This window comes from Nothoprocta perdicaria, unplaced genomic scaffold, assembly GCF_003342845.1.
Source record: "Nothoprocta perdicaria isolate Ctin4 unplaced genomic scaffold, notPer1 scaffold_18, whole genome shotgun sequence".
NCBI lineage: Eukaryota > Metazoa > Chordata > Aves > Tinamiformes > Tinamidae > Nothoprocta > Nothoprocta perdicaria.
Window position 1 is genome coordinate 5,884,786 of NW_020454982.1, and position 23,204 is coordinate 5,907,989.

General features: G+C 39.6%; 1 protein-coding gene and 1 long non-coding RNA gene across 2 annotated transcripts; one reads left to right on the forward strand and one right to left on the reverse strand.

Moving 5' to 3' along the window:
• Positions 1 to 277: 277 nt before the first annotated feature.
• LOC112944960 lies at positions 278 to 16,707 on the forward strand. The gene is made up of 5 exons (XR_003248894.1): positions 278 to 384; positions 2,424 to 2,498; positions 13,624 to 13,780; positions 15,278 to 15,369; positions 16,659 to 16,707. It is a non-coding gene; the product is annotated as an uncharacterized LOC112944960 (long non-coding RNA).
• SNX20 (sorting nexin 20) lies at positions 16,373 to 21,399 on the reverse strand. Its single transcript, XM_026036476.1, has 3 exons — positions 21,234 to 21,399; positions 19,573 to 19,724; positions 16,373 to 17,255 (listed from the first exon to the last, which is right to left on the reverse strand). Exons 1-3 carry the CDS (start codon positions 21,397 to 21,399, stop codon positions 16,587 to 16,589), a joined length of 987 nt encoding a protein of 328 aa, XP_025892261.1. The 3' UTR covers positions 16,373 to 16,586.
• Between the last annotated feature and the right edge of the window lie 1,805 nt (positions 21,400 to 23,204).

Sequence of the window (23,204 nt, forward strand, 5' to 3'; positions counted from 1 at the left end):
TGTGCACCAGGGGTGCTCCGAGGCCCCGGCACCTCCTGCCTGTGAGCTGGCCCTCCTCAGCTCTCCTGCCTTTGGCATCCTTCACCAGTCCGCTCAGAGGCTCTCACATTTCCATAGCTTTCTTCCTTTCCATCCCCTTTGCTCCATGTCCCATTTTTTTGCGAGAGCAAATTTCTCCCCTCCCTCTCTTGTTCCTTTCTTTCATCTCATTTTTACATGATTTGCTTCTTGTATTTTCTTTACAGTACCTGCGGCAGCTGCTTTGCAGGTCCCCCGCTGTGCAAATCGCCCTTTACAGAAGAAGATCTTCCTGTCAGTGACTGACAAGAGGTGCCAAGAGCAGGCTAGGAGACTTTCAAAACCCGCGAGTTGGCAAATCAGCAGGTACCTGTGTGCAGTCCTGGATCCGCCCCTAGCATTAGTTCCTATCTTGTATCAAAGAGCTCTTAGGATGATGTGGCCCACAGGCAGAGTTTCAGGTTAAAAGGAACTCTCTCATAGTGTTTGGCTGCATCTATCAACTCGATTTTTTGTTTTAAATATAGTGACGCCAGCAGTTTGTTCTTGGGGAGCTTTTTGGGGTTTTTTKTYTTTTTTTTTTTTTTTTYCYTTTTTTTTTTKSYMTCCAACATGGACCGTGTTCACAACAGCTTAAACAAGAAGAAAATATTCTTGGTGCTAAACAGCTCCTGTTTCTCTTCTCAGAGGAAATAAAGATGCCTTTCTTATTTTCTGAGGTTGAAAATGCTGCAGAGATTAGGGTGCATCAAGGGCAGCCAGGGAAGAGGAAGGGACTTGCTGCAAATACCAGCTCCGCTCGGGAGAGATGAGGTTAGGAGTGGTTTGGACAGTCCCTATCCTTTATGCACAGGAGAAGGCAAAGGATCAGGGAGGGAGTTAGTGACTTGGGTTAGTTCCTGAGTTGTCCTAAAGAGGCTTTGAGATCAGCCCCAAGTCAAAGCACTCCGCTCAGGAACGTGTAGCTTTCAGCTGAAGCAAAGGCAGAAGGAACCAACCTGCATGAAGGGGACAGGATTCGGTCATTGTGATCACTTGTTCTGAGTAGCTTAGAGCTTTGCATGCTTCATACTTTTAAACCAGCTGTAAAATGCAGGAAATACAAGTAGCCATGGTCTAACATTTTCCCATCTGTTCTCAATATGTAATAATTTGCTCTCTTCTCTGAGCGTATTAAGTTTATTTATAAATTTAAAAAATATGTTTTATTTTATATAATGAGTTTAAAGCCATAATGGTCTCTCTGTTCCAAATTGTTCAAAGCAACCTCCTTTGCCGGATGCAGGGCATTATTTTTTTTAGAGGAACTTATTGTTTAAGGTGTAAGTGGACAAGAGGCAACTTTGGGAACACCGAGTGTTTGCCTTGTTCTGCCTGAGTTTCTCTTCTCTAGAGCTTCTGTGCAATAAGGAGCATTCTCATGGACCCACATCCTTTTTGGTCTTGTTCTCGGAAACAAATCCTGGTTCCTGTCACTGAGACTAATGCTCTGCTCTACAGAGCAAAGCTTCCCTTTGAGAAACTTGCTGAGTAGCAGCCTCACCCTGTTGGAACCACTAAGAATTTTGCAATTGAGTTGAAGAACACTAAACACAACTTCAAGAGACTTCAGTTAGGGTCAGAACAACTTTTAAAACAATGTAGGGGCAGTTTATTTTCAAATATCAGACTATAAAAGCTATAGTTAGGAAAGACATATTGGATATTTTGGAGTGCATGTACCACAAAAGCTGCGGATTATAATCTCTCTGGTGTTAGGGTGATAGTGCCACATTTTAGCTAACCCTCTCTCCTCATACATCCTGTATGAGTCAGAGGTTTTTCTAGCTGCAGACTGCATGCCTAGCATGCCACCCTAAGAAGAAAAGAAAATGCTGACCTAAATATCTTTCTGGCCTATGTACTTTGTAGCTCTGGTATGAATGCCACAGTCTTACTTTTTTAAAAATTATTTTTGGTATGTTATACGCTGAAATTTAAATATTTGAAATGAAAATATATCACAGAGTGCCTCCTGCATCTGCTTATACTTATGTGCTAGTCCAATGAAGTGAATGGAAATATGCCTATTTCCATATTTCATATGCCTGTTCACATGCAAAGATTGAATTTGGTCAAGAATAGGTCACTTTTTGCATAAAGATACAATTCATTAGGGGCAATTCAGTTTTTAATTTAATAATACTTTGTGTAATCACATCATTTTAATACAATGACTAATTTACCGTACTTTTGTCTCCCAGACATCTGAAGATATAAATGGGAGCTGGTAAGATACAGACAGTATATGAAACCCTGCTGGGTTTTGTTTCAGATTCAGATGACTTCTTTCATGACAATTTTGTTTATAAACCCAGGAGGACTTGTGGTGGTTATAAATTATCCTCATTTTTACTCTTACCTAGGTTCTTAACTTTTCTAGGAAGTGGTAATGTTTCTGTGAACTGAAAATTAGAGCTGGAACTCTTCCATACCTTCAGGTAATTCTAAAATTCTTAGTTGCTGTGGTAAACTAGCAAAATAGATGCTGTAGTATTTCTTTAACAGAGTTTTTGTAACGGTGAGAACAAAACCAGTGGTAATCGACATGGTAAATAGTTCTTTTCAAATAAGCCAGTCTTTATCCTCTGAGAAAATTAGAAGTTTAGTTTATAAGGGTAGACAGGTAAGGAATATAGTTAGGCCTCTGTAAATCTTATGAGTGTAACATAAGGAATGCTATGTGCTGTCAGTATAGAAGGCATCACATGTCTGAGAACTGGAAGATGAACTTGAATTCCATGGGCTGTCAAAAAGAGAATTTCCCGAAGCAGGGAATTATCAAGGGATGGCTACAACATCCAGGGCTGCTGCTCAAATCTTTTGTTTAAAAAACGATGTCCTCATGAGCTGTGGTATTGCCAAGCTGTGTGACCCCAAGCTGTGCTGTGTCCCCAAGCTGTGCTGCATTGTGGCACGTTGAACTCCAAAGTACTTGCCTACAGGAAAGTGCTTGGGAACATTAGCTCACAACTTCAGTTCATTCAGATGAATTTTCCTGAGGTTTCCTGTTTAGGAAACCCTATATTTATTACAAGAGGTCTGGCTAACAGTCCTGAAATGGAACTTGTCACAGAAACGCTTATTTTTGTGATATTCATGTTACAAGCCCTCACCGCTAGTGTTTTTACTTGAATTCTCTGCCTCTATATCCTGAAAATAGCATAGAAAAATCCCTAATCTCATGCATACCAAAGAACTTTCTAAGTGAAAGAAACAATATAATAAATGGTCAAATATAAAAAGGTATCTTGGTTTAGATCTTTCCTAGCAGTAATAGATCTAAAATAAAATAAACTCTTTTTCCCTAGAAAAGCACTAATACAAGTCTCTGCACCAAGTTCTCAACATGTTTCAGTGTAATATAGTTTATGAAATAACTTTTTGGAGTGTTTTTCACAGAAATTACTGAAGGAAGGAACTGCTGGCTGAACGAAGGGTAGCAAAAATGCACTAGGCAGGTGGCACAGAGATTTAGTATCTCATTTCTGCCACAAACCTAAAATGCAGGTATTCATCTGACTTTATATTGCTTACATGAGGGTAACAAAAAGAGCCTTCTGAAAACTCCCACCTCTCCCTATAAACTTTGAGCAATTTCTGAGCAAGAAATTGCTGTGGGAATGTGCTCTGGGATTTTTTTGTTTTGTTTTCTTTTGACAGAGGAAAGTCACTTCTATTCTTAGGATTCTCTGAAATCTTTTGACACGGAGCTGCAATACACTGTCTGCTTGAAATTTTTATTTTCATGAAGAAAATTCTTGCGGTTTGTGAGAAATTTGGAAGTCTTCACTCATGTTTTTTGAAGAAAATTAAAATGTAAAGAGTAATGATTTTCTTAATGGAAATTAGTAAGGTTTACATGAGCTTTTTGATTGACAGTGCAGCTTTGGAAGATCGTTCCCATTTCTCCCCTAGCAAGTTATAGTAACAGTAACTTGTACATCTTAAATTAGCCTTCTCCTTCATTTTCTCTCTTTTTTTTTTTTTTCCACTTGTTTATTTTGGTAATTTCTACAACTACTTTCCTTTTTTTTTTTTTTTTCCTTGAGCACTTTATTTGTTGAATTTTTATTCTATGACAGCATCTCATTATTCTAAGCCCTTCTATCCTCTTCTTTCCCTCACTCTTTATTTTAAACTTCTCTAGATTTTTTGACCACTTTCCTTTACTCTTTTCCTTTTCATTGGCCTTTTCTTCATTTCTTCTTCCATCAGTTTTTCACAGTAGCTCACATCTTTAAATACTGCTGCCTTCCAGTTTCTCACGTGCTTCTCTTTCCCAGTGGAAGCTGCTAGTTGAGGTGCCAGGAGAAAGCAGTTCTCTTGGCAGTTTTACAGGGAAACTGCTCACTGAAGAAAGAGTGCTAACAGGGAATGCAATGGGAATATCAAAATTCAGATCAAAGCAGTTATCTCAGCATCTCTACTCACAGATATTGAGGGCTGGGTTCTCCATTTCTGCAGAAAGTTTTTAAAACTGTATTTCCAAGTACTGCAGAATTGCAGAGATGTGGAAGTCAGGGGACTAACACAAGGTCAACTTGAGAACATAAAGCACTTAGCTGTCTCCCTGAGTGCTTGACAGGCTTAGCATGCTCAGCCTTGGTAACTGGTCTTCTTTCCTCCTCTGCAGAACAATATTCCTGTTTTTGCCATTTCCTCTCTTCATTTGAAGATCCTCTTTCCTCTCTGATGCATCTGTGACAGTCATTTTTGCTTTATATGTATGGAAATCATACATACCTTTTCATCAAAGAGCGTCAGAGCTCACTTGATAAGTCCTGAAAATTTTGCCAAATAAAATAGAACTAAATATCAAGTGAAAACTTGAATCTTCTTGAGACAGCCCTAAAACAGAACAGCATTTTTCCTACAATGATTAAAATGGAAGGAGAACATGTTTTTCAACAGTTTTCCATCTCTCGAGGTGACAAACCTTTTAATCCTTGCTCACTCTTGTGTACACAGGTGTACCTTTTGAATCTCTGAGGAATCACTCTGTTCTCCTCAGGGAACTTAATTCCAGGAGCAAGGTGGGTTGGTTTAACCAGCTTGTGTTGCTAAAACACTTGTGTGAGTGTTGAACTCCTCTGGCAAGTCCCTGCCTTCAACCATTCTTAACTTCGAGATTTTATAAACGTTGGCCAAAAATGTGCCCTACTTTTCTGAAGACCATCCTCTTTCTTTAGTAAAACACATAAAATGGCCAGTGCAGGTGAGAAAATATAAAAGATAAAGGCTTTTGAATCCAAGAGACATTGTTTCTCCTTAGGTATTCTGCCCTAGGGAAGGCTCTAAGAGCAGTATTTGTGAGCAGTAAGTAAGGAGAGAGAACTGTGTCACATACTGTATCTTCCCCAGCCAGTGATTCTTCCAGTGAATAAGACCCTGATGGAAATTTTGGCTCCAATATCAGTTTAGTCCCATGTTAAAATGTAAATGCGCTCGCTGACGCTTTCTCATGAGAGAGCAGCTCCACAGTCAAAAGCAAAGGCAAAAGCGAGGCTGTTGTTCCTTGGTAGCTAAGCTTGTGTATTGTTTGTTACAAATAGCCCTGTTTTACAAGAGGGACGCAGGCCCGAGAACGTCACTGGTGGGATTTTGGAGGCCTGGCCTGAAGCCAGGGCTGGTGTTAATTGGTGGTTCAGCCCAGGGAAGCTAATGGCACTGGAAGCTGCCCTCGGGTGTCAGTCTGTTTATGGAGCTCTCCGCTCCCGTAGGCTTCTTCTCTGGCTTAATCCCTCCCCTCACCAGCCTAGAAACTCATTTCTTCTTCTTATTTAAGATTCTGTAGACCCTTCATATTTAATATTGGTATAAAGGGGAAACAAGCCCCGGGAGAAAGATCAGAGCTCTGTTCTGTTGAGGCATCATGGTCGTTCTCCCCTTAATGAAGAGGAACAGCAGGATGGATAAAAATCAATGGCTAAAAAAATAAATTGGGGGTTTAAATTAAGTTTAAAAAAAATCTTTCTTGAGTAAAACTATTTAAAATTAAGTTTTAAGCCTATATTAAGTCCAATTTACTCTGATGTATTAAATCATTCAAAGTTAAAAGAAAAAAAATCAGAACCATGTCTTGCCATCAAAGTTTTCAAGTCTGGCCAGTGAGCTTCTACTGTGGTTAGCAGGGCAGAGAAAATAGTTCTGTAAATTCCACTTTTTCTCTAAATTTTATTCAGTGACTACAATCAACAGATAGACAAATCTTGAGATGTTTTTGTATTCTTCAGTTATCTTCCCAAAGAGCTGGCAATATTTAAACTTTTGCTTTGTAATTAAATAAATCTATTTCACTGTATCTGACACTTGAAGAGCCAAGTCTCTGACAAGGCAAAATGCCTCTTTTCCTCTACCACCTATGACTGAAAATGAGATTTAAGATGGAAACTACTATTTTTAAAACCTGGAATGACATGGTAGCTAGAAAAAAAAATCCCATTTCCTTCAGTAGGCCTGCCTTTGATGAAAGCAATTAGTTTCAGATGCAAAATATATTCTGATAAAAATGGCTAAAAGCCCACAGGTCTAATGCAACATGGTTGAGTACAGGATTGACCGAGAACAGGTTATTCCCATTTGATGTGAGATCCCATCTTCATTTTTGCCATTTAATTCAGAGAACTGAAACTGCCTGCCCTTCCTCAGCAAGGTATTTATGTAATATATGTTTGATCATTGTTTAGGTTAGAAAAAACTTAAGCAAGCAGCTCCTGATGAGGAGATAGTGGCCAGCAAATCCGCTGAAGGAAACTAGAAAGAGCAGCTGGAAAGAGGAATTGACTTGGAAAGTTGGGCAGCTCTTCAGAGCAGAAACTAAAATCTCTTCACCTATTTTGCATTGATTTCGACACAGCCACACATTTCTTCGTTTGATCCATGGGGTTTGCTCCTGCCATTTTCAGTGTGAGGAACTGGTGCCACATCCACGAGCTCAGAGTCCAGGAGATGCTGCCCCATCCTGGCTGCAAGGAGGGTCGTCACAGGTTTGACTCTGAGGCTGAAGGGCTTTTGGTCTCCCAAGTCCTGGAAAAATAATATAATGCCATTCGGCACTAAAGGGAAAAGGCCTAATCTGGATTTGAATTCTGATCTTAAACTTGCTGTTTCATAAGGGGGGAAAAAGAAAGCCTTACATTACCTTTTCAGCATCTGTAACGTGGCAGAAGAAGAAAGCAAATAGCATTATGCCAAGCAATGAACTCCGCATTTTCCTAGGCAGCTGGCGTGTGCGGTTGTTTCCCAGTTTACCCCAATACAGGTTCTTGATGGCACTAATATTTCTACTTACTCATCATTATCCTGTTTTGTTTCTTATGTGAAAGCTTTCTTTCCATCCTCCCCCACTCCCCTCCCCCTGTTGTCTCTGTGCCTAGTATTTTTCCACACTTTATTTCCTAAAAGACTAGCAGGTTTGACGATGCATTGTGATTTCTTTTCTACAGGGCTTTATGAAGGAAGCTGGAGGCAGTTCTCATTAGTCTCACTGACATCTTTTATCACTTATCAGAGGAACAAGCAAACGGAGAGCAATTCCTTTGATCATGGCAAAAGTAGAAAGAGTATTAAAAACCCTATGAAGATTCACTAAGTAGAAAGTAGAAAAGACAGTCTGTGGCATGTTTCAAAGAAGTAACATGATTTAAAGTTGCCAGATTTGCTTGTATATATTAAAGAATTGTTAATGATGCTACATTTTACATGCATCCTTAGGTTTTTGTTGTTGTGTTTTTTTTTTTAAATAACAGGCAAATCAGTTCATAAGTAGAATGAATGGATTAGATCAGTTGGAAAATATCTCTAAAAGGTGCGCTGTGTCAGAGAAGAATTCTGTGATTCAAAGAAAACTGCTGGAAATAGAAATAATGTTGAAATGGTCACATAATGGATGGAGAAAATGTTCTCATGGGAGAATATTGAAAAGTCTTAAGAATTCCTTTTCTTTTGGAGGCATTCTGTGGTGAATCAATATATGTTTGTGGAGACTGCATATAGGGATTGCAGTGCTTGCAATTATCCGTGTCTACCCATCTGGCTGAATCCGACCTCAGCACGCTGTTTCTTCGTTCAGGGGGAAAACGAGACTTGGCTCAGTGGTTCTGAGCATCGATTCATGCAGCACACTGCCCTCGTCGTGTGCCTTGCGTTATTAACAGAGAGGTAGGGAGAATAGCCAAGGATAGATGCTTTAAAGAATTCCATATTCTGGATCCAATAGTGCTTTTCTGTATAGCTACAACTCAGCTATCCATTGTTTATAAATCAGTTCTTAATTTTTGCAAGTTATCAGCTCATATCTCAAAGCATCAGAGTTGGATTGCCCTTGGATGCCCCTTTTGAACCTGTACAAGTATGGAGGCCATAATTCTCTTCCAGCATAGACTCTCTACCAGCCTTGACCTTGCTGTCTTCTTTACTACCACAGCTAGTTTTTAACCATATTGAACATGGTTTGGATATGATGTAACTTCTATAGCACCTGTCTAAAGAACCTATAGCAATTTCCATAGCACCTTTTATGCAAGCATCTCCAGAGCACTTTCTGATCAGACTGAAATTAACTCTAAACTACATATATTTCGTTTTAAGTGACTGAGCATATGGTTGATGCTGCATGATGGATGCCACTGCTCTAAAAATGCTGACCTGAGTGAGTAGTGGGAATAATGCAAAGGGCCCAGAGGTGAGAGGTAAAGTAATATATAGGTGGGTTATCAGATCTCCCTATATGTGTGTGTTGTTCTAACATGCTGTTTCTGATAAGCAAGCAGGAAAGGGACACAGTGTGTTCTGGGACACAGCCTCAGTCACGCACTAGGAAGAGAGGATGAACAGATAGCTCTGAGGGACCTGAATCATGGATCCAAAGTGATGCAAATCGCATTTTGCCAGAGCAGGGAGCCTGGAGATAAAACAAACTCCAGTCGGTTTCTCAGGAGTGAAAAAGGAAGATTGGTGCCAGAAGCTGTCAGGAGGAACAGGCTGACACGGGGAGAGACTCTGAGAAGGGAGGCTAAAAGAGATAGATCTTTCCTCAGATTTAGAGATCCTTATGAAAAACAGACTGGCATATGATCTCTTTCATTGTTACAAGACTTCCTTTTAAACCTCTTGTTCTAAATAAAAAAAACCCCTTTCTTTGAAGAAGCAGTTTGATCACCACCATTGCTTCCCCACAGAAGGAAACTGTGAGGAACTCTCTTACATACTCTGTTTGCAATTCAGAGGCTTTTCCATTGCTGCTAAATCCAGCCACAGCAGCTATAATCTGTTTTGTTCCAAATACGATTGCAGTGTCTGAGGCAGAGAGAAGGGGACAGGAGAACACAAAGAGGAAGCAGTGGAGCCACAGGGGGTGAGAGCTGCAAAATTCTAACTGTAAATGCAGTTGGCAGAAAGATGTCCATCTGCATTGCCATACAGAAGAGCTGCCTAACTCTACCATATGCTTCCTCTGATGGCTGTGATTAGTTACACAACTGTTCTGGGTCTCTGCATTCCTTTTTGTTTTGTTTATTGTGCTTTCTCTTCCCTACTCTTTTCTATTGTTAGACTCGCTGGCATGCTATAGAGGGGTAGAAATGAGGAAAACGTGCTGGAATCAGATGCACAGCATGAGCCTATCTTGAGGCTCTGCCTCTTCACTTGGATATTGAAGAGCCTGGGGACAGCCACAGGGGTGCTGCAGAGTGGTCTTCCCAAAGAGAAGTGGCCTCCTTTACTAGACAAGAGGTTTTTATAGTGAATGAGGTCAGTTTTCATTAAGCTGCCTCACAGCAGGGCAAATCATAATTTTAAATACACTTAAAATGGAAGTACATTTTAAATACATCCTGGCAATACGGTACGAATCAAGCCTCTTATGGTTGAGAACTGCTCAGATGAACATGTAAGGTGTTAGCTGAGGAGTAAGCTAGTTGGGTTCAGTGCTGCTTGTGAAGACTATGTAATTTATGCTGTTTTCTGTGCTGATTTACAACAAAATGTCCTCATTGCTATCTCCTCTGTCCATGGGACAGAAAAGGAATAGAAGTACAGCACCCTGATCCCTGTTCTCCCTTTCAGTCTTTCTGAGGTTTTGTTTTTCCCTAAAAATCACAGCCTGTTCTCCAGAAGAGGTGAACTGAACAGAAACGGATCCCCTTCCTTCCCAAAAGGCTTCCAGTAGGAGCCCTAGAAACGCAGCTGTCTATTTGCATGACTGATTTCTTCCGTCCTTGCCCAGCAATTTGTTTACTTCTTCCTAGATTTCTTTTCTCTCCTCATAATTTCCAATAACAAAATTTTCTTCTTGGCTGTGCCCTCTTTGAGTCTCCTCTTTACATCATCACAATTGAGTTTCATGGCAGACTTTATAATCTCATGGGCACCAGAGCTTCCTGCCAAGGTTTATGCAGATTTAAAGCCTGGATTAATCTGGCCTGGTATTTATAAAATGTTCTAAAGATATGAAGTGCTGTAAAAGCACTGTATATTTTTGCAGAATTCGCAGAAGTCCCCCCCTTTCCAACCTGGCACATACTAAGCTCCTGTCCCAGGAGATGAGTTGCAGGGACAGGAATCACCAAATCCATGTCTCATCTTCTGAGATTGTATCTCTCTTCCTTTCTTTCTTTCTTGTTCTCACTCTCTTTTTTTCTTCCCCTCATCCTTCCAGGATTTCTGGAAGAAGCTGAATAGAAAGGAGGAGACCCCCTTCAAAGCTTTTGCCTCCTAAGAGCATTGCTTTTACAGACTTTGGCATCATCTCCCTGCTTGCCGCTGCTGCTGCACTGCCCAGTTCCCTCATGCAGTTTTGTAAGCACTTTTGAAAGCTGGCAGCCTCTTCAGAAACCTTTTGGGGGGGAAAAAAAAGCCAAAAATAAAAAATCTTAATGCAGGGGGAAGCTGCTTTCAAGCTCTTGTCTGCAGCTGGCATGGAGTGCCGGGGGAGGCAGCCTCCAAATGCAGGCCGCCCTGGCCCCTTGGTAAGGATTGCTCGCACAACTCATAGAAATTCAGGCCCAACCTAGCCCAATCACCTTGCTTCTCAGTGCAAAGAGGTGTTTCCAAGTTTTCTTACTGAAACAGCAGATGGAGGAGGTGACTGGTGATTTCAGGCATCATCCTTCCCTTTCATGGTCACTAGCAAAGAAGCAAAGCTTTGATCAAGTAAGATGTGTGTGTGAGGGTGTTTGGAGCATATTTTGTTTCTTTATGTAACTTTAAAATATTTTAAACTCGTCAGACTCAAAACTTGCTCAGGACTCATTTCCATGCTTGGGAGTGCAGCTCTCTAAAATGGAGTCCATAAACTTCCCCAGCTGTTCAGAAAGCCTTGGGGGTTCATTTATTTTCCCTTCCCTCCCCCCATTATTTGATAGTTCTTTTAAGAGTTGCAAGTTTTACTTGGTTTCTTTTCATCAGAAGGGGAAGGTACTGCAGGAACTGAGGCGCTGCGGTGGCTCTGGCTTTGAACTCACCAGGTCTAAAAGCCTGCAAGAACATTTTCCCTTTCAGCTTTCTAGCCAGCTCGTACTGCTGCTGATAAAGGCACAGGGTAAATCGTCCTGAAGGACACTGAGAAAGCTACAGTCTGAAACTCGCAAAGGAATTGAGATTATATATATAGTTTATATATATAGTTTAAAATTTAAGTGTTAAACTCTTTTAAAAAAATTCAAATACTCTTGTCCTTTTTGTTGTTGAAAAAAGTTTATTTTCCATTCATTGCAGCTGGCTGGGGCTCTGCGTCCCTGCAAATGCTGCGGCTCCATCTAGCGGAGCTCTAGCTGCTTGTCACAGTGGAGGCAAGTATTTTAGAAATGCTAATAGTGAAGAAAAATAGTTGGAGTTAAAAATCTGTATTTGCAGAAAAATTCTTTAGGATCTCCTTTCAGATACTGCTGCTAAAGCCTATTTGCACATTGGCTGGAAGGAAATGATATTTAAATGGTATAAGGAAGAGAACTTACTGTATGAATCCAGTCTGTTTCTCTGTAGTATTTTCTTGCCTATATAGTTATAGACTTATAGATATATTCCTCTTTCTAAAGCTTTTTCTAAAATGTAGTAGGTATAAAAATTGCATATGTGTATGCATATATATATAATATATATGTATATGTATATATACACGTATATATAACCATATGGCCCTCATGATGGTAGCTTTCATCTAAATCTCTTAAAACACTTGGCAAACAGACAGTAAGCGTCAAAACATCCAAATCTGCTTCATCCATCCTGTTATCCACCCATCCTGTTATCCACCCATCCAGCCAGCACATACAGCAGTTGTACGCCTGTTTATATACACAGCAGACCTTATTCTGCTCTCATTTTCATTTAAGCCTAATTTATTTTAGTGCAGTTTCTCTCAACTCTCACTGGTCTGACATGAAAATTAGTGTCTTGTGTATCTGTATATACAGCAAATATATACTCACAAAGTGTGATGAACATATGCTGTAATGTGATCTTAATGTAAACAGGTTGGTTCTTTGGGGCTCTCACCTCATCCAGATGGGAGCTGACAGTCAGTATTTTACACCATTACAACTGTGTTTAGTTTTTCAACACATCTTGCCCACGCCTTTGATCTGAACAGAAAATAAACATTCTTGTCTTGATTTGCTCAGCTGCCGTCTGAGCCACAAAACCTTTCTAGATTTCAGCTTACGTCCTGAGCTGGACTCCCATGCTGCTTGTACAAATCTGTTGAATTCAATAGATGTATTTAGCCTTATTAAGATGCAGGAAAGCAAATATTATCCTCCAGTGATGCAGCAGATAACAAGAGTTAATAACAAGAATGTGCTAAAGATCACAGGATTCCCTGTAAACAAGATGCTGCATTGCACAGAGAGCATCTTGTCTGCATATGTTTCATAAGTAACTAGGCATCCTCTTGGGCTTCTTTAGTTATTTTAGAAAGTTGTGTAAACAGTATTATCTACTTAATGCCCCAAATGATATAATAATTGATATGGAAATGGGGCAAAGCTCAATAGATTGTAGTACGGCTCTCCATGGACTCTTGGAGATTATCTACCCAGATTTTATTTAAATTTTCTTCTATCTGGTGAGCATGCAGCCTGTGGTTTGTTAGGCATGCTAGGCAGATGTTTGCTGGGCAATAATTTCTTTTTTGACTTTTTCAAGGAAGATTTTGAATGTGAAAATGGTTTTGGATTGTTATCCAATGTGATCTGATGCACAGTGTGATGTTTATCTCAGCTGAAGGTTGAACAAAGTGGATAAAAATAGATTACTAATATTTAGGGTACTCTATAGTGTTGGTGTAATTCTCCTTGTTTAAAATACAGGAGCAAGGGAAAGAAGTAGCAGAGTTCTAAGAGGAATTGCTTAAAAATGGAAAAAATGTATTTGAAAATATTTTTCTGTTCCATCTTGTGGAAAATGATATTGAAACCTGGGGATTTTTTTTAACATGTTCTAAAAGCTCTAACGCTGTACTTTCTCTTTTGTCATTTGTGTAAAATAGCAGATAAAAATATTTTTCCTATTCAGCCACTTATAACTTCTTTGGGTGTTTTAGTTGACTCTTTTCTTCTTCAATAGATGCCACATGCAGTTCTCCCAGGTATCTGAAAAAAGGGAAAAATGAACCTCTGTTGGATTTGACCTTGCAAGATGAATTTAAAGACATGCACCCATAACAAGGCTCTTGTTTTGTGGATCTGTGAAGCTGCTGATGCTTAACACTTTCTCCAGACAGGTAATGTCATCTCCAGACCACTGTGCTAGAGAAGGCTGCTCCTGTTATTTGCACCCCAAGTTTCACAGCTGTGAAGTGGGGAAATGGCTCTGATGTTGCTTATAAGGAACTTTGGAATGTAAGGGTAAAATGCTAGTAAAATATAGCTTTATAAAGAGGGCAAAGCAACGTTATCAATATTTTAATTTAAATCTGAGGAATTGTTAGGCTTATCAAGGTCATTCATTAGGCCTGTGACATTGCCCAGGGCACAACCTTGTCTCCAAGCTTTCTGTGCACTGAATCAAACTGCCTGCCAGGTACAGAGACTGGGTGACAAATGTTCATAATGTGAGCAGCAGCAGCACCAGCAACTGCTCATTTTCATGTATTTGACTGAGTTAATGAAAATCTTTGTAAAAAGCACACATTGTTTGGGAGGAACAGGGTTTTTCCCACAAAAGGAATTAAGTGGCTTTAATCACTTGGATATTGTGTACCAATGCAAAGCAGAAGTGAAATGGCTGAGAGGAAGCAGGAACTACCTGCTCACTCCATTTCATGCTATATTTGCACATTTGTGGTAATGGCAAAGTTTCCTTCTTCCAAAGGGGCTTCCCTGGTGCTGCACCACGCACCACTGCTGGCCTGTGCTGAGCCACCAGCCCCGTGCAGAGCAACCGGCTGCTCAGGAGCTGTTGGAGAAGCAAGAGTTGAGGGAGAGGACAACAGATTAGCAGGGAGGTTTGAAGAAAAGATTAAACTTCTGTGAGCCTTTCTTAAAGCAGCAGGTACCTTCTTGAGCAGGGCTCAAGAGCAAGGATGCCCATTCTGAGGAACGCCAAGGAGCTGGGGCTGAATAGTTGCTGCAGATACAGCGTTGAAAGGGCTCACCTGCAAAGGCGTTTGAGTATCCAACACAGCTAAGACAAGACGTATAACAAGGAGAGGCAGCAAAAGGAACAATGTTTTTCATTTTTTCACCACAAGTTGCTGTGGAGATGGAGCAGGGGCATGGCCATATACCCTTTGGTGTATTACACCAAGGGGTATTACAACATGGCCTTAACTCCCATCTGCCTGACTCTGGGATGCAAGCTGCAGACATGCTTCCTGCTTCACTGCTTTGTTACCCATTCATTCATGATCCTCTAATGAGATGTTACCTTTGATCAGATGTAATTGTCCTGCAGCATGCTATGTTGTGGGAAGATTAATCCTCAAGGCTTTTAACTAAATACTCTTATTTCTCTGACTTTTGGTATAACTAGAAAAAATAATAATGCATGTCAAATAGCAAATAAATAATCCACATACTTAGAATTTAATGTCTAGCTGTTAAATACTACTTAAAATATTAACCTTCCATTCTAGACCCTTCTATTATTTTGTATTCTTTCCAAGACGTCCTTCTTGTAACATCACACAGCAAGGTTTTTAAGGCTGAGTGCATTTTCAATTAGCTGATTCCTTTATGTGTCTGTGAGATAAATTAATATAGTTATTTTTAATTTATAGATGAAGTCTTAGCAGTGAATGCAGTGCTCGTACCTGGAGGACAGGCCTGGAAATACCCAGCGGACCATGATCAGCAGAGACTAATGGCCCATGTAAGCATGTCCTTGTTAGTTATAGTATTTTATGGGTGTTAATTTATAGGATTATTAAAACACTGGAATGGGAGAGATAATAGAGTGGAGAATTCCAGGCAACAGGTAAACACCATTTTCCAGCAGTTAGGAAGCTTTCCCAGAAGTACTAGGTCCCATACAGCCACAGTTTTCATATCCATGAATGAGGTCTATGGAAGAATCAACAATATTGTGGCAATGCCTGCAAGATGGTATCTCCACCCTGTGTGCCAAGGTGTGAACCTAAGGCAACACTCCATTTACAGAAACCTCCAAAGGGCAGCGGAGAAGCACATGCTTTGCACAGGCTGTCTGTTAACCATGTGTCTCACAGCTTGATAATCGGAATTAAATACTACCCTTATATTAACCAGATGTTCCCCTCCACAGCATCCTTCTGTGGTTCCTTTTCATAATGTATATATTACATGTGGTATGAATTTTCTAATCGGGTCAGAGCTGTGTTTAAAAATCACCCCAAACAAGAATGTGGCTTCAATACAAGCCATGAAACCGTACCAGCTTCAAAAAGGAAATGAAGTGTACTCCCTCATCTCCACTGCAACCATCATCACTTGTATTTTTTGCTCCTACCAAAGTTGACTGTAAATGTTGCCTGCAAACCCTCCCTTTAGACCAGCTGCATTCCGTGGGAACAGGAACAACCTCATCATTTTAAGAAATGGCAAAGTGCTCCTTAATGGTGCTTCAGCCAGAGGAGTAAAAATTGTACTGTGTTTCTGAAGAAACATTCTTTAGATTACATGACCTGGAAAAATACTTCTGTTCTTGAAAGGAAATAATTTCCACACAAGCAAGCCAAACCTGTCATTCTGCAGATACTTAAGTATTTTATTCATTAGATTTTGCTGTTCTGACAATACACATGACATGGGCTATGTTTACAAAAACTATCAAAAAAAGGCTAATCACAAAGATTTTTTTTGTTACCAATTTTTTTCCAAAACTTTTGATAAGCTTAGGTGTGGCTTCTGTCTATAGGGCAAATACAATATTGTCCAACATAAATGTTAGTGTCCCATTTAGATATCGAAGATATTTTCTTTAAGTTTTACTAAGTATAAAGTTCTGTTATGCAAACACGTGATTTTCAGTTCTTCCTCTGTCAGGACTTGTGTTCAGGATGAGGAGCTGATGGCTTTATTCCTTAATGAAAGCCAAATCCTTTCTTGGGTTCACTGCACATACTCCCGAACTGCAAGTTCTTTCAGGGTAAAAATTTTTACTGGGTGTTTTTTTGCCTTCAGTTCTTCCAGTTTCTCTTGCAATGCCAGAAAATCCTTGCCGAGTTCGTATGCCAAAGCGATCATCGTTTCCAACAAGGGGATGTAATACCTGTGACTGGTGTGCACACGAAGACGTAGCAGAGCCTCCTCTCCATACTCAAAGGCACTCGCTGGGTTTTCCAGGTCCTTGTGACACACCACGATGGCACACAGAGTGGGCACAACCGACACAGGGTTGCCTCTCATTAGCCGTTCCTGCAGACCGATGACTTCTAACAGAATTTCCAAAGCTTTGGTGTACTGGCCACCCCGCAGGCAACCGTATGCTTCCTCAAGCTCTGGCCTTGTTAAAAAGTCAATAAATTTTTTTGATCTTCGGATATATCTCATAGAATATAGAAGTCTCAGGTAGTCCTTAAAGGCTAATTTCCTCTCATTGATTATTTCTTCTGTGAAGTTCCCAGTCAGAGTTTTTTTGGGGAAGGTCACGTCTTCCATTTCTTCACTGAAGTCCTCCAGAAGTTTTCTGTGCAATTTCTCAAAGTCTGAATAGCGCCGTTCAATTATAGATTTGTTGCAGTCAAAACTTCCTGTTTGCAGAATGATGATTTTATACATCTAGCACAACAAAACAGAAGAAGAAGCATCAGAATGACCATTCTAGCCTCAGTGCAGCTGGTGTTTATAACTGCTCCTGAAAGTCTTAGTGCTTGCATATTCTGCTGCTGAGACCTTCCTGCGCCAATCTTACACAAGTTGTCTGCTACACTCCTAAGGTTTGTGGTGCTGCTTCTGCACAAACTGCAGATTAGGAGTTTGATTTATTTTCAGTGTAGGATAGACCTTTGAAAACTGGATATCAAACATAGAATTCCCATCTCCTCCTGCAAGGTGCTAGATGGTGACCTAGCAAAGACTGAAGCACACAGAGCATTTCTGTACCTGCACTTGGTTTATAACGGCCATGGCTGCTGCAGTCAATGATCTTCAGTGAACAGAATAGATTTCCTAGATTTAATATTGAGTATAGTGTATTTTATATTAGTTGTAAGACTCAGAAATGCTTTTTTATCAGATATGTCTCTGGATTTAGTGGTAGTATTAATGCTGTGAAAGAAGAGGGAATAGTTGGCAGGAATATTCAGCACATGCAAAAATTAGATGGAAAGACTCCAAGGACTTTTTTTTTTCCATCTAAATCATTGTCCTGCTCCTCGAGCTTACTTGGCATGTAATTAATGCAAAAAAAAGTGACAGTTCTAAAGAAAATCTGTGCTTGCTGTCCAAAATCCTTCACTAGCAGTTAGCAGCAATGTTCTCCCAATTTAAGAGTAAGCTTTCCTCAGCTCTTCACTGGCCTTAGAAGGGAAGAGACTGTAATAAGTGCAATGTTAGAAAAAAAATAGCAAAATAAAACTGAGTGCTATGTGTTGTAAAATTGATTCCCGCTTGGTCCTGACCCAAGAAGAGTAATGCTGAGGAATTTGCCAGGCCAAACGCTTCATGTACCTAAACCAGTGAAGTTGCACTGAGGCCGTCTTAGCTGCGTCATTGTTCACCAGCTAAGGACATGGACTTAGGGACCTTGGTGGCTTCTGGATGGTGACGATGTTCACGGTCAGCTTCACTGTGTTCTTACGGAATTAAACAGGCCCTGGAGCAGGCTCATTTATGGCATCTGTTCTTGCTGGTATTGGAACATGTGAACCAGAGCTAGCACAGGTATATTTCTGGTTTTCTGAGTTTTTTTTTTTTTTTTTTTAGTTTTAATCTTCATAAACCATCTCCTTTAGAAATGTGTATGTCTGAGCTGACTTCACTGACTGCTTTTTGTTTGCAAATGCTATGACATTTTCCTCTATTTTGCCCCACTCTGCTGAAAAGTGTATCCAAAGAATCTCATGTAGTGATCACCAATCACCACCACTTTTGTGTTAGGCATTTAACTTGTGACAAAGCTTAGCTACTGCACAGTACAAATAATATCCTCATCCTTATACAGTTTTTTTAATAAAATAAATTTAATTTATTCAATGGCTATTTAGTGCATGTGAGAATAGCAGCATCTAATTATGTGTGTATAATATTCAGCAAGATGCTAGGACAGTCTCTGAAATGTTTACTTGCCTCAAATCCTACTGAGTTTAGGTGCCCAGTATGAGCGATGCAAATACAATTTTTAGCAGGTTTCATCTGCAAATCTCAAAGACTTTGCAAAGGAGGAAATCATCCTTACCTGAATTTCACCAAAAGGAGTACAGAAACAGAGAGACATTGGGTAACTTTCCCTAGATGAATCCTCTAGAAGGCCAGGAGCACAAACAGCTAAAACCAACAAGTCTCAGTACTGTGAGAAAACATAGAAATCCAATCTATTCCATTGTTCCTGTCCCTCATGTTTATTTATGTTTATGTTTGACTGTAAAAAATCTGATAGAAATATGCCATCCAATGGAAGCCAAGGTAGGGATGAGGAACCATCCTGAGGGAGATCTAGCTTAGACTTTGTCTACATCAAAGCATTTTGCACTTGTGCGAAATCTTTGCCCACAGAAGCTGTACAAACACAATGCAGCTGTTATACCAGCCTAGCTCAGAACAAATATAATGATATTGATATTTTTATATCTATGGGTTTTTTAATGTTGACAAATCTCCTGGTGTTAAGAACATTAGAGATGCTATTTTAGTGGATATCACTTTTCTACCGGTGCAGCTTTTAGAAACTGGCTGTCAATGTATTTTCTGGGGGGAAGTTTCTACCAGTTATGCCCTTTGAACTTGCCTCACTCTGAGAATAGGTTCTACTCTATATAATCTAGGCTTGCAAAACTTGTCCTTTGGTGAGACTTTCATGTAGTGAGCCATGCTGTGCAGATCCCTGTAGAGAGAAATAAAAATTAATGATCTTCTTACATATTCATTTCTAACTTACCACATATTTAGATAAGTGGTGCTCTACAATTCTGGTTGATGGGATTTCAAAAACAAGACTGACTTGTCTGCACTGGCACTTTTCTTTCTTCCAGTATTCCTGAAGCTCCTTAGTGGTCATTGAAGAATGGGAACCTTGGGATGTATTGGAATCTAAAAACAATATATTTAATATTCCAGATTGCAACCTTTGCCTTTGGAAAGAAAACTCTTACACGTTTATTGTGAAAGCAAAGCCTAGATTTCTAACAGCAACACCTTGAAACTGCTAAGTCATTCCAGTACGAATAAACACAGGTCCAGATTCCCTAATTGAGACGCTAAACTGACTGCAGAATATAAACTTACTTATGTGATGGCAACTGCCTAAAGTAGGAAAAAATACTGTCAAGAGGTATCATCCATCTAGACTGTAACCTCAGGCACAGCCTGAACAAAAATTAAGCTTCACCACCCCAGATGTAGCCCTAGGAAAGCCCGGATCAGTCCTGTGAATTAGACATTTCTCCGGGCTTCTTTGTTGGTGAGAGCAGGAGATAATGCAGTGCAGCTGCAAATTCAGACACATGTTAAAATCCTGACCTGATTCAAATGCTGGGACTGTGCAGTAAAGAGGTGAATGCTGAGACATATCCTAACCTTAAAGGAGAAACTCAGATGAACAGCAGAGCTAAGGGGAAATTCTCACTTCCTCTTTTCTTTCAAAGCTGAGCTGGTGCCACAGTGATGCTTATTTGTATACCTCTCTGCACACCCACATATACGTATGTATATATAGATATATACAAAATGGAGGACAACAGATTGAAGAGTTTGCTTATAGGAGAATTTGGTGTAGTTTTCCACAAGGCTGTTTCCTCTTTGAAATCTAGTGATAACAGTTTTTATCAGGTGGCCTATAGGAAAGCAAAATGAATAATATGAATGGAATATTTGCATTTCAGTGGGCACATCAGTCTCCATTTGCTAAAATGATGTTTCTGCCAGTGTAGTTAGCTGAAGTCATTGTCTGCAACATATTTAACATTCAGACAGTGGAAGTGAATATTGGAAATGAATGGGAAGATAACTGCTTGATACAGAAATAGAACTGTAAAGGCATTGTAAAATACTTTTGGTGTCCTCACTGCGTTCTGGCTCTATCTCTGCAAAGCATCTATTGCTCAAGTGATGTGCTCTTTAAACAGCTTTGCAAGGGATTTTCTTGAAAAAATTGTATGTGTTATGGATTATGTTTAATATTTTTTAATAATAGATATGAGCAGTTTTAGGCATAGTAGAAGTTCAGTGTAGCTTCTCCCCAAGGCATATGATAGACTGAGCTTAGTTTCAATGTAGTTCTTGGTGTCCTTGCTACTGCTGTTCAAAATTCAGATTTTGTGATGTACAGAAAGTGTGTTCCCAAGGAAGGCCATCTCTAGGCCACTGTTTTGTTCCTGGTGTGCAAGTCTGGAGCACATTATAGGATCAAGGATTTAAAAGTGAAACTCTATATATGCGTATACGAGCATGTGCACCTGTTTTACCATTGCTACATTATTATTACAGGTTCAGTGGAGCAATAGCAGTATAAATCTGCAGAAAATAAAGCAAAAGTTTTTATGTAAAAGGCCAACAACATCCATAGCTACATGAGAAATAGAGTCAAAAAATAGCATCAACCTTGAAGAACATCTTTTCCTGTTTTTTCTTTGCTCACTTGACATGAAATTTCAGCATTGGGTTGATTTTGTTTTTCCTCAGATGGAGCTGTGGCACAGAAGGGAGTAATCCTGCTTCCAGCTTCCAAGAGCTCTCTGCCTGCTGTGTCATATGAGTCTTGGTCCATTGCAAAGGTATCACTGAAAGATTACAATAAGTATGACATTTCTTAGTAGCAGGCCTTTAGAGGAGCCAGGCTGGTAATTTTCTTTTTTGTTGATTTGCTCATTGATTTCAGGTCATCTATTTATTTTATAAATACTAGAGTAATACATAGAAATACACTCATAACTATTAGTGAAGAGCCATTACTCTTCAAGAGTAAAAAGCAAGCAAAGGAAGAGAAAGACACTGCTCACAATTCAGTCAACAAGGGAGAAAAATAAACTAAATAACTAAAAAATAGTTCAAAATGTTCCCTTTGAATATACAATATAATACACATTTTATTTATGTATAAAAACTGCTTAAGAACATAATTTAACACAGAATTACAACATGACTGTAAATAGGCTGCAGAAGTTTTGCAAGTATCAAGATAAAGTTTCATTTTCACATCTAACAGTCATTGTAAACTATTTTAGCCAAGTTACTGATTATTTCTACACTTGAAAATAAATCCAGAATACAAAGAAACCTGCACCAGATTATGTAGTTATATTTTGAAGAGACATTTGGTCCATTCTTTTTCATGGTAAATTCCCCTCAAGCTGCTTCACTGAGTTATAAGTAACATCAGAAACTGTAGTCAATAAATACACACCTGGAAGCTTCGGAAGGGCTGTTAGTTGTGGAGCATTTGGAGTCTGGACAGGCTCAGAGAAGGCTTGCTTTTCATTTTCAAACTGCAGAAAAGGATGTCTGTGTTTTCTTGTAAGAGGCACATTCTGTGTTTTACAAAAAGGAAGGAAGAAGTCTCGATTAAATCAGACTTCCTCATCCAATTGGCTGAGCGCTTCAGCGGTGCCTGATTGCGCAGGAGATTTCCTACGTGCTGGGAACGGTCCTTGTGCTGTCCCCAGGCGGGACATGGCCTCGTGTCAGCAACACAGGCACGAAACAGGCTGGGGAAGGAGGGCAGCCGTAATTACAGAATCAGTGAAAACTTCTCCACGTGCGTGTCAGAAACCAAGCAGATTCAATTGGCAAAGGAGGGAGGGGAAAAAAAAAATCAAATATGTAAATTCATTTATTGGAAAAGTAGACCATGTAGGACATCTTCAAAATACAGACTTCTCATGCAGTTCAGGAAAAAAAAAATGCAAATAATACCACAAAAAAAAAGGCCTTATTCTACATATACTTACATTTTTGACAGAAATCCTGATTCCACGCTGTGCTGAAGCATATGATTAATTTAAAATATCTGCTTAATTAAAGTTCAGAAAGGAGCATTGTTATATCTGACATGACTACTAAATTTGAAAAGGACTTGTAGTAGTGCCTAAAATTAATCCCAGGCTTAAATCCTTTGTTGAATTGAAGACAAAGTAAAGGAAAATGACATGTTAATCTACATGTCACATGTCCAGTGCGCAGAGGCTTCCTTTTGCAGTTGACTTGACTTTGGAAAATTGCTTGAAGTATCAAGGTAGTTATTTCTGGGATAAAAGATATAGACATTATCTTTTCTAGTAATAGTAGCTTCTCAGTCGCCTAAGCTCACTCCCTGAAAGAACAAAAGGTTTTAATGCAGCACAAATGTGAGAGGAGAAGATCCAAAGGACCACATGGATCCTGCCCCACACATTCCTTTAAAATAAACAATTTCAAGTAATATAAAATTGGGGCCATAAACTGGCAATGCCTCTCTTCTGCTTTATTCTCAGCATAAAACAATGCCAATTTTAACTTGGACTCGGACTGAATGTAGAAGCTTTGCCAAAATAGCTGTCAGAATGATGAAAAATCCCTTCTCTAGAGCCACAGCCA

What these genes read in the sequence shown, in the direction of transcription:
- SNX20 (XM_026036476.1), bottom strand. Translation starts at nt 21,399, where the DNA reads ATGGACCAAGACTCATATGACACAGCAGGCAGAGAGCTCTTGGAAGCT. An exon ending in AGGAAAAGATGTTCTTCAAG is followed by an intron (nt 19,725 to 21,233) that starts GTTGATGCTATT and finishes TATTGTTTTTAG; the next exon opens with ATTCCAATACATCCCAAGGT. An exon ending in ACCACTTATCTAAATATGTG is followed by an intron (nt 17,256 to 19,572) that starts GTAAGTTAGAAA and finishes TTGTTGTGCTAG; the next exon opens with ATGTATAAAATCATCATTCT.